We start from the raw sequence: 15851 nt of genomic DNA on the forward strand, positions 1-15851 counted from the left end.
GAGGGTGTGCGTCTCCACTGAGGGGACGCAGCGGGCCACCGGCCCCGCCGCAGTGAGGTCGGGGCTGTTACCCCAGCCCCGGCGCCTTTCCCGCCACGCTGTGTTTCTGGACATTCAGAACCGAACAGCTGGGATCGGGGAAGCGCAGGGCGCTCTCGAGGCCGCCCGTCCCCCCGCCCTCGGCAGCCCGACACAAGGCGCGACATCGAGTCTCTGTCGCTGGGGAGGAGCGAGTCTTCGGGGTCCGACCGCAGCAGAGGGAGGCGGGACGCGGCCCGGGCCCAGGCGGAGCCACAGGGGCAGAGGCGACAGTAGCTACGGACTCCCACAAACCCCACACTGCCCACAGAAGGGCAGCACCAAGGACCTATCGGCGCAGAGTGCTGGCAACTCCCCGCCCAATTGAATGTTTTTTCTTCTGAAGGCGTTTCTATCAGGAAGTCCGCCAGCCCAATGGGAAAAGTGGAAATTTCCAGAAAGAACAAGACCAATGGGCGCGGCCAGCGCGGCCACGATTGGCGGAGCAAATGGCCAATCCCTGTCGCTGCTCTCCGTCCCGCCCTCCAATCGTACATCCTAAGGTGGGGTCTATCTGGGAGCACCCAATCCTGAGGCGTCCTGGAGGCAGGGCCGAAGGGATTGCTCCCGGCTGTCCAATGAAAGAGAAGCGACGATGATGGGCTAGACCTGAAGCCAATTATAGAGAAGCACAGAAAGCCCCTAGAGGAGCGTGACCATTGAGCAGGCGAGGAAGGGGCGGGATCCGGGGGTCCCGGCAGCTTCTAGTAGGTTCCAGAAGGCGGCGCGTGCGGTTGGGAACGCGGAGCCGACGGAATCGATTCAACCGGGTTCCGGACCGGGCTATGGAGCAGGTGAAGGTGGAGGGGCAGGCTGAGGCCCAGGGACCGCTTCGGGACGGCCGAGACCCGGGCGCGGCGTGAGGGGCCAGGCAGGCACCCGATCGGGGCTGAGGGCTGGGGCCACCCGAGCACGGAGGAAGGCGAGGGCGTGAGGGCCGCGGCCGCAGGCAGTGAGCGGTGGTGGAGCGAGGCCCGGCCTCCGGGAGCGCCGGGTCCACTCGGTGCTGGTCGCCTCTCGATTCGGCGAGGAGAGCCGAGGGTAGACGAGAGTTCGGCGTGAGTCTGGCCCGGGAGGGGCCGTGGCCGGGCCCTGAAGGCCTCCCGGAGGTGGCTCCGGGCTAAGCGGGGGGAGGGGGCATAGAGCCAGCGGCTCTGGGAGAGATGGATGGAGGTGGTCGAGGGGACGCGGAAGAGGCGCGAGGGATCGGGTCTACATCAGGGAATTCGGCTTCTGGGAGATATATGAGAGAATGCCGCCGAAGAAGCCACCCAGACTTGGCCACAGTTAACTTGGAGGAATGCACGCAGCGGGGACGGGCATACGCTGGAAGTAGCTGAGGGACTTACTGGCCATCTGGGGAAAACAAACTGTTTTTCTGTATTTGAAAACCGGGATGGAAGTGTTGAGTGAAGGTATGACGAGCAGCAGGCCGACTTCTTTGCCTGATGCAGGAAAGGGGAGGGTGCAGCAAAAGTCCCTGGAACGAACGCCGTCTCCACCAGTGTTTCACAAATACATGTGCGGCCCTCCCCTTCCTTGTCTTTTTCTTCCTTGTATGTGTGATTCTAGAGTAACCGAGGACAGACTCTTCTGAAAGGTCGGTTTCTAATTACACTAGGAAGAGGCCGTCGCTGTAGAAAATTTAGACTCTAGATGAGCAGCACGAAGTCAGTTGTTTGCCTCTGCTCAGCATTTGGGGGGGAAGCGAGTTTGAAGCTGCTGCTGGTTGCTTTAGTGTCTTAATTATATCCCAGTGGCTTGAAGGTTGTGAAAGGCCTACAGAGGTTATTTTCAGTTGGAATCTGTCATTGAGCTGTAATGATTGATCTGGAATTTTTTTTAAAAAGAGAGAGGCTCATATTTTTGGTGTGATCTGCAGAGCCTAACCTTTTGCTGTAGGATAGCCATTGTTTCTTTAGTCAAATCTGGAGTCTCTTTACTAAATTAAAACAGAAAATTGGAGTGGAATGGACAAGTTTAACTTTTTTCACCCTTGCGGTAATTAAATTTTATCTGGTAATAAGCAGGCTGTGGTGTAGACAAGAAAGAGATTTCTGGAATCAGAAACATATCAATCTGTTAAATTTTTAAAAGAGGTTTTATTTTCCCTGGTTTACCAAAGTAAAAAAAAATTTATTTTATTTTTTAAAATAAAATCACAGTACCCATTAGAGAAGTGTATGTACAAGTAGAATGTAAATGAATGTCTGACTAAATGCAGGACTACAAATTTACCCTGACGGTTGTACAAATGACCTGGCTTTTTTTTAATGTGTTCTTTTTTTATTGATTTGAGAGAGAGAGAGACATCCATTTATTGTTCTACTTATTTATGCACGTATTGGTTGAATCTTGTATGTGCCCTGACGTGGGATCAAACCCAAAACCTTGGCATGTGGGGTCGATGATCTAGCCACCTGAGCTACCCAACCAAGGCTTGACCACCTAGCATTTTAATTCCAGGGGTTGTCAGGGCCTACTATCTTAAACCCATTCTTAAAAATAAATATGTGACTTCTCTACTTTTTGTTTTCATTTTCAACTTTGAGATTCACATACCAATTTTAGAGAAATTTGAGTGTCTAAAATTGTATTTTTAAAAAAATAAGTGTGATACCTTTCAAATAAATGCCAGTGATAACACTTTTTACATTTGACCCAATACTTACATACAACTGTATAACACATTTAACAAAACAGTACTTACTGTTATGTGGACTACACGCTAGTACTTTCTATTCCACTTGATCTTTCAAATATGTTTTTATTGATTTTTAGAGAGAGGAAGGGAAAGGGATAGAGATAGAAACATCAATGATAGCGAAACATCATCATTGGGCTGCCTCCTGCATGCCCTCTACTGGGGATCAAACCCAAAACTCGGGTGTGTGCCCTGATGGGAAATTGAACTGGTGACCTCTTGGTTCATGGGTTGGCGCTCAACCAGTGATCCACACAGCCAGGCTCCACTTGATCTTTCAAAGTGCTGCTCATGACCTACAAACTTTATTTCCTGACCGAGTACTTCATTTGGAAAATGATGGTGTATAGAATAGGCAGTAACTTCATCAAGCTGTTCCTAGCTGCCTCTTGTTACTAGTTGAGTTTTTTTTTTTAACTTTTGGTCTCCATCCTGGGTTCTAAGATTTTTATCCTTTAGCTTAAGTTTGGCAGTCTCCTACCTTTTTTCACTTTGAGGTTCTCTCTAAGTTCTCTCTGATGGAGGCTCCAGGCTGGTGTGCCTGAGTTCCAAAATCATTTCTCTTAACAGAATTCTTTCTTGCATCATAGGTGGGTGATAGATAAAAAGAAAGAATGATATAGTAACTTGAATGACATTGACCTAGCTTGATCTCAGTGGATGTGTTTGCATTTAAGGTGCTGTCCTCTGTTTCTTGTAGGGCCACCTTGGTTAAGAGAAACCGCTTCAATTATGCCCCTGCTCTGAAAGCCAAGGCCCAGACTTCACCTACTTGAATGTTTTAATGCATTCCTGTTTCTTCCCTTCTGAGTGTTTTGAGAGGACAGGGGAGTGAACCTCTGGTAGTGTTTTTATCATCCTCCACCCAGTTATAAGAGATTAGTATCTAAGCATGGCAAAGCCTGATTTTGGGAGGGGGCTGGCTTTCCTTTACCCATTAAAGAACAGGGCGTTAATCTTCCATGTAGTATATTACCATACCTATAAATGGAAATATGTACATATTTCTCTGATCATGGAAGAGCATCTTGATGCTCCTGAAGAAGCCATCCTAAAGCCTTTAGTGCACACTTGTTCCGCTTCCTTCGTAATGGCCTTTTTCTATGAGGAGTGACCAGGCCTGTGCTCAGTTTATTGTTTGGACTCTGGAAATATACAGGAACTCATGAGTATGCCCTAGAGTGGCTTCATCAGCTCAAAGTAGAGACTTAGAAGAGTGGCTGGAGTTCTTACTAATCCACGTGGGAGCCAGTGGACAGCAATGTGTCAGGCTTATTTCGCCTGGTTATTTTATTTTTCTTCGCAGGGAAGTATAAATGAATTAATCTATGGTAACCATTTATTCCCAAATGTGTGGGAAGTATAAATGAATTAATCTATGGTTTCTCTCTTCTGATCTGTAAAGTAACCTATTGGTAACTGCAGCAAAGAATGAGCATCACCTAAAAGTTGGGACTAAAGCATATTGTGGCTCCTTTTCTACTCAGGTAAATGAGCTAAAAGAGAAGGGCAATAAGGCCCTGAGTGCCGGCAACATCAACGATGCATTACAGTGCTACTCTGAAGCAATTAAGTTAGATCCCCACAACCATGTGCTCTACAGCAATCGGTCAGCGGCCTACGCCAAGAAAGGAGACTACCAGAAGGCCTATGAGGATGGTTGCAAAACTGTTGATTTAAAGCCTGACTGGGGCAAGGTAAGCTGTGGGTGAGTTGGGCCTCTTCATGCTTCCCAGAAATGCCTTTTGGTGTGCAGTTCTTAAGTATCAGGCCCTCCTGACCTGGCTTGTTGCCTAGCTGAATAGACTAGTAGTTTATTACCCATTTAAGTATATTCCTCGGAGAAATAGCATATTTTCATCAAATCTGTGGTACCATCGATTGTTAAAACATTTTGTCTTATTTTCTTGAACTGAGAAAGCAAATTCTGCCTAAGAAACTTGATCATAAGATGAATTGGGATGGGGAGGGTGTGCCTCTTTGGTAGTTGGCTAGATTCTTGAAGTGTCCATCTTGGCTTTATATCCTGCTTTTCTTCCTCATTTTTTTGCTTTGGGGTTTTTTTGTTTGTTTTTGACTTCACATAAATGCCCATTTGTTCCGTAAAATGTAAAATAGATTCATAGATCCTTTTGAGTTCACCTTCTGGATTTACCTCTAGGTACCCTTTATAGTCATGCGTCACTTAACAACAGGGATACGTTCTGAGAACTAAGTCATTAAATGATTTCATCATTGTGCAAGCATCATAGTGCATGCACACAAATCTAGATAGTGTAACCTACTGCACAAATAAGGCTATATAGTCTAGCCTATTGTTCCTAGGCTATAGACCTGTACAGCATGTTGCTGTACTGAATACTACAGGCAACGGTAACACAATGGTAAGTATTTGTGTAAACAAAGGAACAGTACAGCAAAATATGGTATAAAAGATAAAAAATGGTACACCTATATAGGGCACTTACTAGGAACGGAGCCTGTAGGACTGGAAATTGCTCTGGGTGAGTCAGTGAGTGAGGTCGAGTAGTTGTGAAGGCCTAGGACCTTACTGTCCGATACTGTAGACTTTATAAACACTGTACACTTAGGCTACACTAAGTTTATTTAAGAAATAGCATAGCATTGCCCTACCACATTAGGATGGCTACAGTGTCACTAGGTGATAGGAAATTTTTAGCTTTATTATAATCTGAGACCACTGTCACAAATGCAGTTCGTCTTTAACCATAATGTTATGTGGTCCATGACTGAATTTTCTGTCTATCTTTGCTGATTTAAGGGCTATTCGAGAAAAGCAGCAGCTCTTGAGTTCTTAAACCGATTTGAAGAAGCCAAGCAAACCTATGAGGAGGGTTTAAAACATGAAGCAAATAACCCTCAGCTCAAAGAGGGCTTACAGAATATGGAGGCCCGGTTGGCAGGTGAGCATCGTGTACATTCTCATTTTCCCTTTTTTTAATCGTTATCTTTAAAATGGGGTTAATTTTGAGGCTCCCCCCCCCCCCCCAAAATGTCAATAAACTATAGGGGCATAGTAACTTGAGTAAACCGATTTACTTTCCTTTGTTTGGAACAGAGAGGAAATTCATGAACCCTTTCAACATGCCCAATCTGTACCAGAAGTTGGAGAGTGATCCCAGGACAAGGGCACTGCTCAATGATCCTACCTACCGGGTACTGATAGAGCAACTACGAAATAAGCCGTCCGACCTTGGCACGTAAGTTCAAGCAGCATGGTTTATCTCTAGAAATGCATACGAACATCATGTTTTCTTCCTGGGATCCGGTGGCAGGGGGTTCCCTCAATCCACCTGCATGGTTTCTACCTTTGCTTTTTCTTCAAAGAGCAATAGGAGTGTGTTCGTTTGTCATTTGTTTGTATTTCTAGAAAGGGTTGTGGAGCATAAAACACAGTAATCTGGAATGTTCATTCTAACCCTTACATGCCTCTTCATTGCTCTCCTACAATTCTGATCTGGCACCAACTGTATCCTTTCCATACACAAAGTCCCTGCTGTCTCTAATGGCATATTGGAGTGGAAACTCAAGAGTAAAAAGAACTTCATGCCCTGGCCAGTGTAGCTTAGTTGGTTGGGCATCGTCCCATGCACCAAAAGGTTGCTGGTTCGATTCCCAGTCAGGGCACATGCCTGGGTTGCTAGCTTGATGCCCGGTAGGAGGCATGTAGGAGGCAGCTGATTGATTTCTCAGTCTCACATGGATGTTTCGCTCTCCCTCTGTCTAAAATCAGTTTAAAAATCTTTTTAAAGCCTGGCGAGGTGTGGCTTAGCGGTTGACCGTCGACTTAGGATCCAGGCAATCAGAGTTCGATTCCCGATCAGGGCACATGCCCGAGTTGCAGGCTCAACCAATGACTCTCTCATCATTGATGTTTCTCTCTCTCTCTCCCTTTCCCTTCCTCTCTCTGAAACCAATAAAGATATATTTTTAAAAAAATCTTTTTAAAAAATTAATACGAATATCACGTGTAAAGAGGTATCTCTAAATCTTGTACTGATATCTGTGTCTCTGAAAATCTCTGGCTCCTGAGGTCAGTTGAAGTATACATATAACTCATCTTTTTGTCTGCTGGCTCAAGAAATAAATCTACCTCTGTTACCTCATTTTAAATGGATTTTTGAAGGGTTGACTATTCCCCAGTTGTAACTCATGATTTAAGTGCAAAATTAGCAATCTTTTGATGGTGAGAAGCTTTTATATATAGTAGTCTGAGCTTTAGCAGTCAATGGGAGTTTAAAAATCAGTTGCAGGGAAGAGTAATTGTTACTGTTCTTTTGTACTAGGAAACTGCAAGATCCCCGGATCATGACTACTCTCAGTGTCCTCCTTGGGTTTGATCTGGGCAATATGGATGATGAGGAGGAAGTTGCAACACCTCCACCACCACCTCCTCCCAAAAAGGAGACCAAGCCAGAGCCAATGGAAGAAGATCTTCCAGAGAATAAGAAGCAGGTCTCTCTTTCTCTCCTTACTCTCTCATACAATTGTAAACAACTCAGTCAACATAGGTGTGTCGGGTGGGGACATCTATAGACCTTGGATGGCTGTATATTTTTGAGTGCTTAGTGTGTGCTAAGCTTATTATTTAAAATGGTCAATATCTTAAGAGGTACAAGCAATTTCATAGAAATTCTGTATCTCAAAGACTTGTGGCAGTAGGAGCTACCCTTTCATAGTCCCACAGCCACTGTGGTTCTGCCAATGTGGCTGTTGGCCAGAGCAAGCCAGTAAAGTTGTGAGTGATCCTTGTCTTTGCCATGATCCAGAAGAATGTTGTCTGTATCAGTCCTTAGGCTTCTGCTGCTTTGTTCTGGTTGGACAGGGTATGTAATTAAAAGTTGTCTACTTAGCTACACTGCCTTCCAGAGCAGGAGGCAAGTACCCAAATGATTTTATTTCCCTTCTTGTAAATGAGAATAGCAGATTGTTGCCAGATTTAGCATCTTTCATTGGGCAAGTGTTGGTTGTTTGGGGTGTCTCAAAGCTGGAAAAAGGCCGTACAGTGTGGGTGGCAGTAAGCTGTGCTGAAGACTCGTGCCACCAGTACAACCCTTTCTCATCCTCACCACCCCCTCTGCTGCTGTTCCCTGACAACTGAGACCCGGAGACAGCCACACAACAGGAACTGGACTAAGTGCAGCCTCTCACAGTCAAACCTGATGCAGAACTGTGCTGTCCTCTTTGAAGCTGATTCAAGTTGAAGGGATTTCTTCTCCTCTGAAGAAGCCCTCTGTTTTCTGACAAAGATCCAGGAGAGTAGGCGGAAGAGGGACTTTTAGAGGAAGCAGAGATGAAACTCTAGCTTTTCATTCTAATAGCTGTTTAAAACCTATAGCTGTTTAAAACCTACTTCACTGTTTAAAACCTATAGCTGTTGATGAAGAGGCCTTGAGTGTGAAAAACCTGCTTCCACAGACACGGTAGTTGCAGGTGCTATTCAGTACCTGTGACAGATCACAGGCTGTTGCTCTCTCTGCTGTCTCGGATAGATTTGCTCAGCACTGATTTCTTTCAAACCTCATCTAGGCACTGAAAGAAAAAGAGTTGGGGAATGATGCCTACAAGAAGAAAGACTTTGACACAGCCTTGAAGCACTATGACAAAGCCAAGGACCTGGACCCCACCAACATGACTTACATGACCAATCAAGCAGGTGAGGCCCAGGACAAGGGGCAAGTGAGTTGCTAGGTGGTCCTTGGGGAGAGGCAAGGGCTGACTCTTCCTTCTTAACCATCCTGCCTGGCAGCTGTGTACTTTGAAAAGGCTGACTACAGTAAATGCCGGGAGCTTTGTGAGAAGGCCATTGAAGTGGGGCGAGAAAACCGGGAAGACTATCGACAGATTGCCAGGTATGCTCGACCTTCTGGAGTACCTTGAGTGGCGGTTTTAATGTCCAAGATTTAAATTTCTCTGCATGGTGAAATTTAGCCATAGAAAAATAAGTAAAGAAAACAAAAAACAAAAGGCTGGAAAGGAGGCTTAGGGAGTCAAGACAAAAGGTGTGGGGGGGGCACAGTGCCCGAGCAGTGGTGTGGGCCTTGTTTCTAGTTTTCTCTGCAGGGACTGGCCTTGTGTCTGCTCTCCTCTTAGCAACTTCTTTTTCCTCTTGTCTTTGTCAGAGCTTACGCACGAATTGGTAATTCCTACTTTAAAGAAGAAAAATACAAGGATGCCATCCATTTCTACAACAAGTCTCTGGCGGAGCACCGAACACCAGATGTGCTCAAGAAATGCCAACAGGTGAGTAGGAACAGAATGAGGGGTATTTTGTTATCTCTTAATTTATTGTTCTATTACTGTCATAAGTAGTGTCTTTGGTCATGTTACGTGCTGCTGCCCCATCACTTAATGATGACATGTAGGGAATAACCCAGTTTTTTGGCCATCTTTTTTATTATCCAAGATTTCAACCTTACATGTGTTAATATTGCCCAGCCAGCATGGTTCAGTGGTTGAGCGTCTATCTAGGAACCAGGAGAACATGGTTCGATTCCTGGTCAGGGCACATGCCCAGGTTTTGGGCTTGATCCCCAGAAGGGGGGCGTGCATGAGGCATCCAATCAGTGACTCTCATCATTGATGTTTCTGTCTCGCTCTCCCTCTCCCTTCCTCTTTCTGAAATCAATAAAAACTTTTTTTAAAAAAAAACACATTAATATTGAGGGTCAGTGTGCTAACAGTGTTAATGGCTCTTATAACTTAAGAGTTTTCTTATGTACCCAGAGTGTTGTGTATTATGCCAGTTGTCATAAATTATGTAGGAGGGATGATTGTAGTCACAAAAATATTGGTCAGAAAATTACTTGTGCTATTAACACATGCACCAATTTCCTATGGAGCATATATTTGTACCAAGTGTTAAAACCATTCTGTTTCACAGTGAACCTTGAGAATGAGGCATATAAAATTCTTAAAATTAAGTCTTGCCAGCAGTATTCTTTGAAAATTAAATTTCTAATCTGGCTTTTTAAGCTCAATATTTATGTATTCTGAGCGTTTAAATGACTGTTCCAAGAATTTTTTTTCCTTAGGCAGAGAAAATCTTGAAGGAGCAAGAGCGGCTGGCCTACATAAACCCTGACCTGGCTTTGGAGGAGAAGAACAAAGGCAATGAATGTTTCCAGAAAGGTATCTGCAGCCCAATGGTGACACTTGGATGAGAGTGGTGTGGACGTGCTTTCTGGGCCTTGGTGACTACAGGGTAAATATGCCCTAGTGGGAGAAGGTGGCTTTATGCATTTTTTAAAAAGTTTCTCATCATCTTATCCAGGGGACTATCCCCAAGCTATGAAGCATTATACAGAAGCTATCAAACGGAACCCAAGAGATGCCAAATTGTACAGCAATCGAGCTGCCTGCTACACCAAACTCTTGGAGTTTCAGCTGGCGCTGAAGGTAAGAGGGTATGGGAATGTGGAGCAGCTGTTATTGTGACCTGTACATAAGGAATATGTGTGTTTTCTTTTCACGTTTTCATCAGTATCAGCTTGCTGTCCTTGTTTTAAGATTCATGTTGGTGGTTGTACATGTGTGAGGTTTGTGAAATACAAAGATGCGCAGAAGTAGGTTTACGGTTGGGAGTATGCGAAACACAGCTTATTCTTGTGTTATTAAGCATTGTATTATTTTCCACACGAACTGTAAGCCTGCTTTTGCCCATCCCTGTACAGGACCTGCCTTCACCCGGTCCCAGCCCATGATGCTGTTAGCGATTGGGAGTATTTGGGAAAGTGGATCCTTTACCACCTTCCCTGATGACTCAGATCTTTTTTTTTTCACCCCATAATCCTTCCCCACATTTGTATTTGTTTCATTTTACCTTTTTAACATGTTAAGTGTGCAATTCAGTGGCATCAAGTAGATTCATACCGTTGTGGAACCATTGCGACCACCCATCACCAGACCTTTTTCACCCTCCCAAACTGAAACTGCATTTTCTCCCTTGCCCCTCCCTGAGCCCCTGGCAACCACTGTTCTACTTTCTGTCTCTGAATTTGATCAAGGTACCTCAAAAAACTGGAACCAAACAATATTTGTTCTTTTGTGTCTGGTTTATTTCACTGAGTATAATGTCCTCAAGGTTTATGTTATAGAATGTGTCAGCATTTCTTTCCTTTTTAAGGCTGAACACTTTAGTTGTAGGTATGTACCAAGTTTTGTGTATCCATTTATCCATTGATATATGTTTCCACTTTTGGCTATTGTAAGTAATGCTTCTATGAATATGAGTGTATCTGTTCAAGCTCCTAGTTTCAGTTTTTTCTTATTTAACAATGGAAGTGCTGGATCATAGGGTAGTTCTATGTTAGGGGGTTTGTTTGTTGTTGTTTTTTTAGAACTGTCATATTTTCCACAGCAGCATTACCATTCTTCTTCACTTTTTGATGTTTAGCTCAGCTAGACAGGTCTGTTGTTCTGTCACATTAAGAATGATTGTTTGAATATGTTCGACACTGTGGAGGAGTTCTTCCCCATTGCTCTCTTGAGCACAAGCTGCTCTGTGCCTTTTGGCTATTTTATAACTTCTCTAGGAGATAAACCAGGAACATTTTTGTGGGAAGGTGAAAAAATGTGATCTATCTAGAAACACCTGAGTCCATGATGGTTTTGTTTTTGCTGCCATTGTGATCTAGGTCTGTGGCCTAAAGACTACAATGTCAAACAAGTTGGTTTGCAGGGCAAAGAGTAACATCCATCACCTGTGGGGTGGAGCAGTACTCTCCCACTTATGCAAAGGAGGGAAACATTGAATGGATTTACTTCTTGTCTTAGAGATTCTTGGTGGAAGACTAGAAATTAGACCTAGCTCTGTAAACTACACTGTGTAACACATTCTTTTTTACATAATTTTATATTTTGAAGGTATTTCAAACAAAAATACACTGTAGCTTTGTATTCTTCAGCTATATTCAACAATAAAGATGCATTTTTGCTGAACCATTTGTGAAAAGAAATTATATACATTTTGGCACTTGACCTCCAAATTCTTGAGCCTGCTTCTCCTGAAATGACTTCCCCTGTCCAGTCAAAATATTATTAGCACCTGATAATAGCAAAACTAAGACCATAATGCCATTTACTATATGTCTATATTCAGATTTCTTTACTTGTCATGTGTGTATATTTTGTTTAGTTTTGTTAATCCTAACCAGAGAGTATTTTTTTCCATTGATTTTTAGAGAGAGTGCAGGGGGGTGGGGAGAGAGAGGGGTAGATGATAGATAGATGATAGATAAACAGATAAACAAACATTGATGTGAGAGAGACACATCAACTGGTTCCCTCCCACATTCATCCCCACCAGGGTTGGGGACCAAACCTGCAACTCAGGTACGTGCCCTTGACAGAATTGAACTCGAGACCCTACAGTGCTCAGGCTAATACTCTAAACACTGAGCAACACGGGCCAGGGCTTTTAAAATCATTATTATTATTATTTTGTTAATCATGACATCAGCCTTTTGAAAAGTTCCGGCCACTTGGGTGGAATGGTCCCTAATCTGGATTTGTTGTCCCTTGTGGTGTTGCTTAACTCACTCTTCTACCCTCCTTTTGCTGTGCCTGCTGTTAAATCACCCACGTGCTGGGATTGACAGGAAGGAGCACTGGAGGCAAAAGAAGAACCCTTCTAATGGCTCTGGGTGGCGGTTCAGGTCGTCATTCCAAGGGAGCAGTCTGCCTTAAAGTAGCTCATGGAAAGGCATGAGCCTAATTCCTTTTTGCCTCTTCTTCCTAGGACTGTGAGGAATGTATCCAGCTAGAGCCAACCTTCAGTAAGTGCCTTTATGTTCCTCTCCCCATCCCTTGATTCTGGTCAAAACGATTGAGAGGAGAGAGCATGCTCTTTGCCTGCCTGTGTTCTCACAGCTATAATATTTAGCAGCTAGCATCACAGGTGTGAAGGACGTTGGTGCTCGTGAAGAGGTGGAAGCAGCAGCCCTGGAAGCTGCATTTTGGATAAGGCCTCACTTTTCCCATTTCTGTCTGCAGTCAAGGGTTATACACGGAAAGCAGCTGCCCTAGAAGCAATGAAGGACTACACAAAAGCTATGGATGTCTACCAGAAGGCACTAGAGCTGGACTCCAACTGCAAGGTAGGGCTGTTTCTGGCTTCCAGTGAGCTCTCCCCTGCCTCCACTTCACCTTGAGGTCTTTTCAGTGGTCATTGACTGATCCTTCCCTCTCACCTGTGTCTATGTGTGCGTCTTGGCCCTTCTCAATTGCCTCTGTTATCTTGGACCTGCTGAAGCAGTGAGGTGAGGCAGGCTGTGCTAACGCCCTCCCCCTGTTGTTTGCTGGAATGCAGGAGGCAGCAGATGGTTACCAACGCTGTATGATGGCCCAGTACAACCGACATGACAGCCCTGAAGATGTGAAGCGACGGGCCATGGCTGACCCTGAGGTGCAGCAGATCATGAGTGACCCGGCCATGCGGCTCATCCTGGAACAGATGCAGAAGGACCCTCAGGCACTCAGCGAGTGAGTAGAGTTGGGGGAGCTGGCCTTGAAGAATAAAGCAGTGAGAAGGCATGAAGTTGGGGATGTATGTGATCACCCTGGGTGATTCTTATTGTGTGATTCTTACTTGAAACTTAAAAGGTTGGCAGTTGGTGGTGAACTGGAAGGGCTTTATCTGTTAGCCGTGAAAGCTTAAGCAGTTCTTTGGAAAGAGCAGTTTTGCTGGGAGAATGGTCTCCGCTTAAAGCTGTGTTCCTGTAACACAGGTTCTAACTGCATAGTAGTCAAGGCCTCTGCAGTTCTCCTGCCAGGATTTGGCCTTAACCCCCTCCTGTTGGGATCTTCTAGGGGGTTTGCAGTGGGGCTTGCTCCAAGAGCAAGTAAGACTTCTCTTAGGTTAAGTCTCATTTCAAGCTGTGCCTCTTTTTCATTAGACACTTGAAGAATCCTGTAATAGCGCAGAAGATCCAGAAGCTGATGGATGTGGGTCTGATTGCAATTCGGTGATGACTTGCTCATCATCTCTTCCCTTTGTCCTCGTGTGGAAAGAGGAGCTGGGACCTCAGCAAGCAGCACGGAGCAGAAGGGGGAGAAGGGGGAAAGCAAACAACTTATCTCTATATATTTATACAGACCTGTGTGGAAGATACAGAGACTTGTACCCACATTACTATAGCCGCCGCCTCTGGGACCTCCCAGCACATGCATGGTCTCTTCTGCTGCCCTCGAGTTCCATGTCTCTGTCCCCTGTCCCCAGTCGCTGTCTCAGCTGCTCTCCCATAGTTGGTTATTTTTTATTTGGGGCAGTGGGCATGTATGGGGAGGGGAGGGTGTTTTTCCCAACCTCAGGTCCCAGCTGTCTTCACATTGTTAACTCCACGTTCCCTTCTCCAATAAAACAAGCCAGTCAGGTGTGGTTATACCTTGTGATGTCCTTGAGTAATTTTTCTGCCAAAAGACTTTAAAGTGGCTGTCCTCCAGGGGTCACAACCTGGATTGGGAGAGGTATGTCTGAATTGACTGGACTGAGGACGAGGGCCTTTCTTTTTCTTCCTAATGTGTGAGTTAGTGTGAGCTTCCTTCCCTTGGTTCCATGCCTTTGCCAAGGTGGTCACTAGGTGGTGCTGTTGCTCAATGAACAGCTGAAAGGGAATTAGGTGGCTCCCCTGCTCAGAGTGGCCAGGTTCACATGCACATTCAGGTGATTCCCACGCTGTCAGCTCTCCACACTAATGTCAAAACCAGAAGCCAGCTCAACCCAGAGAATACTATTCCCAAGAACCAAAATTATTTCCATTGCAAGAGATGCTTTGGACCTGTTTTGGGGAGATCAAATCTATCAGCAACTATATGTTACTATTAGTTTTTAAACAACTCACTGCTTTCCTGGTTGGTGTAGCTTAATGGTTGAGCATTGACCAATGAACCTAGAGGTCAGTTTGATTCCCAGTCAGCGCATGCCTGGGTTTTGTGCTTGATCCCCAGTAGGGGGCGAGCAGGAGGCAGCCGGTTGATGATTCTGATGCTTCTCTCTCTCCCTCTCCCTCTCTGAAATCAATACAAAGACATTTAAAAAAAACTCACTGCTCTCAACTGGGTTTAAAGTAGTAGATTTTAATACATTCTTCTATGATCACAACAAACTTTCTGAAACCCTGTTGGACTGGGACTGCTTCTGGGGCAGGAGTAAAACTTCCTCTTTTGCTCCAAGAGTAGCTTTCTGGGCTAGGAAGCTGCTGAGGCAGCAACTGGCTGCACTTCCTGCTGCCTAGACTTTGCATAAACTGGCTTCCCCCGGGAGTCCCGGCAGGCCCCTCCGCCACCTGGGTAGCAGTTCAGAAAGCCTATCCACAGGGATTCTGCTGCACCTTTGGTGCCACTGTCTCTTCAGACTCAGTTCCCTCCAGCCCTAAATTGGAAAAGCCAAGTTCCTGCAGGGAGCCAGGAGTAGACACAAGGCCTAGCTCTCCCCAAGCTTACATCCCAGTGCACGGCTGGGCGGGAGTAGGCTGGGCTACCAGGGACCCTCTGAGGTCACATTTGAGTAGGAGCTTGACAGGAGTGAGCTTCGGGATCCTGGGGGTGGGAAGGAGCACCTGGGGCAGGGAGGTTGTGAAAGATGAGCCAATTTTTTGAGCTGTTTCCCAGGGCAGGTCTAAGATGGACAAGTTTAGAAATGGAGGCCCTTATTGGGGACAGGAAAGACAAGGAAGTTGTTTTTCCTCTGGCCTTCAAGTGTCTTAGTGGTGATAAGGGACATTGGGTCTTGAGCTGACTTGACCTGTTAAGTCCTAAGTAACCTGGATCTGATCCGTTCAATTCCATGGCTCTCCTTGGCCTCCTGGGATCTTTATGGCCCAAAGGCACCCACCTCATGGCAGATGGGAGATGGGAGATGGCTTCCTACAGGGGACCTAGCCATGAATACAAATTGATGGCTTCTCTTGAACCAAGCAACCCTCCAAATGAGGGGAGCCTTTTGTGGTATTGAGTCCACCAGCCTTACTCCTCCCTTGCTTCCTGTGTTCACTGGGAACCAAGGCGGGGCCACCCTGTGGCCCTCAGCGGTGGCTGGCAGTTTGCTTCC

The 15851-nt window shown here is 45.5% G+C and overlaps 1 protein-coding gene across 2 annotated transcripts; it reads left to right on the forward strand.

The window, feature by feature from the left end:
• Positions 1-353: 353 nt before the first annotated feature.
• On the forward strand, positions 354-14186 carry STIP1 (stress induced phosphoprotein 1). 2 transcript variants are annotated; one of them, XM_087821949.1, is made up of 15 exons: positions 354-581; positions 3373-3376; positions 4270-4479; positions 5565-5706; positions 5862-6003; positions 7090-7258; positions 8333-8459; positions 8553-8655; positions 8926-9046; positions 9838-9934; positions 10077-10201; positions 12543-12579; positions 12797-12900; positions 13113-13285; positions 13699-14186. In XM_087821949.1, the coding sequence occupies exons 1-15, from the start codon at positions 454-456 to the stop codon at positions 13769-13771; spliced, it is 1755 nt and encodes a 584-aa protein (XP_087678075.1). In that variant the 5' UTR covers positions 354-453; the 3' UTR covers positions 13772-14186. The 2 variants fall into 2 exon arrangements, with proteins under 2 accessions (XP_087678075.1, XP_016071855.1); XM_016216369.2 differs by lacking the exons at positions 354-581; positions 3373-3376 and adding an exon at positions 789-872.
• The last annotated feature ends 1665 nt before the right edge of the window (positions 14187-15851 follow it).

The sequence above is a fragment of the Miniopterus natalensis genome, chromosome 11 (genome assembly GCF_054644295.1).
Source record: "Miniopterus natalensis isolate mMinNat1 chromosome 11, mMinNat1.hap1, whole genome shotgun sequence".
Taxonomy (NCBI): Eukaryota; Metazoa; Chordata; class Mammalia; order Chiroptera; family Miniopteridae; genus Miniopterus; species Miniopterus natalensis.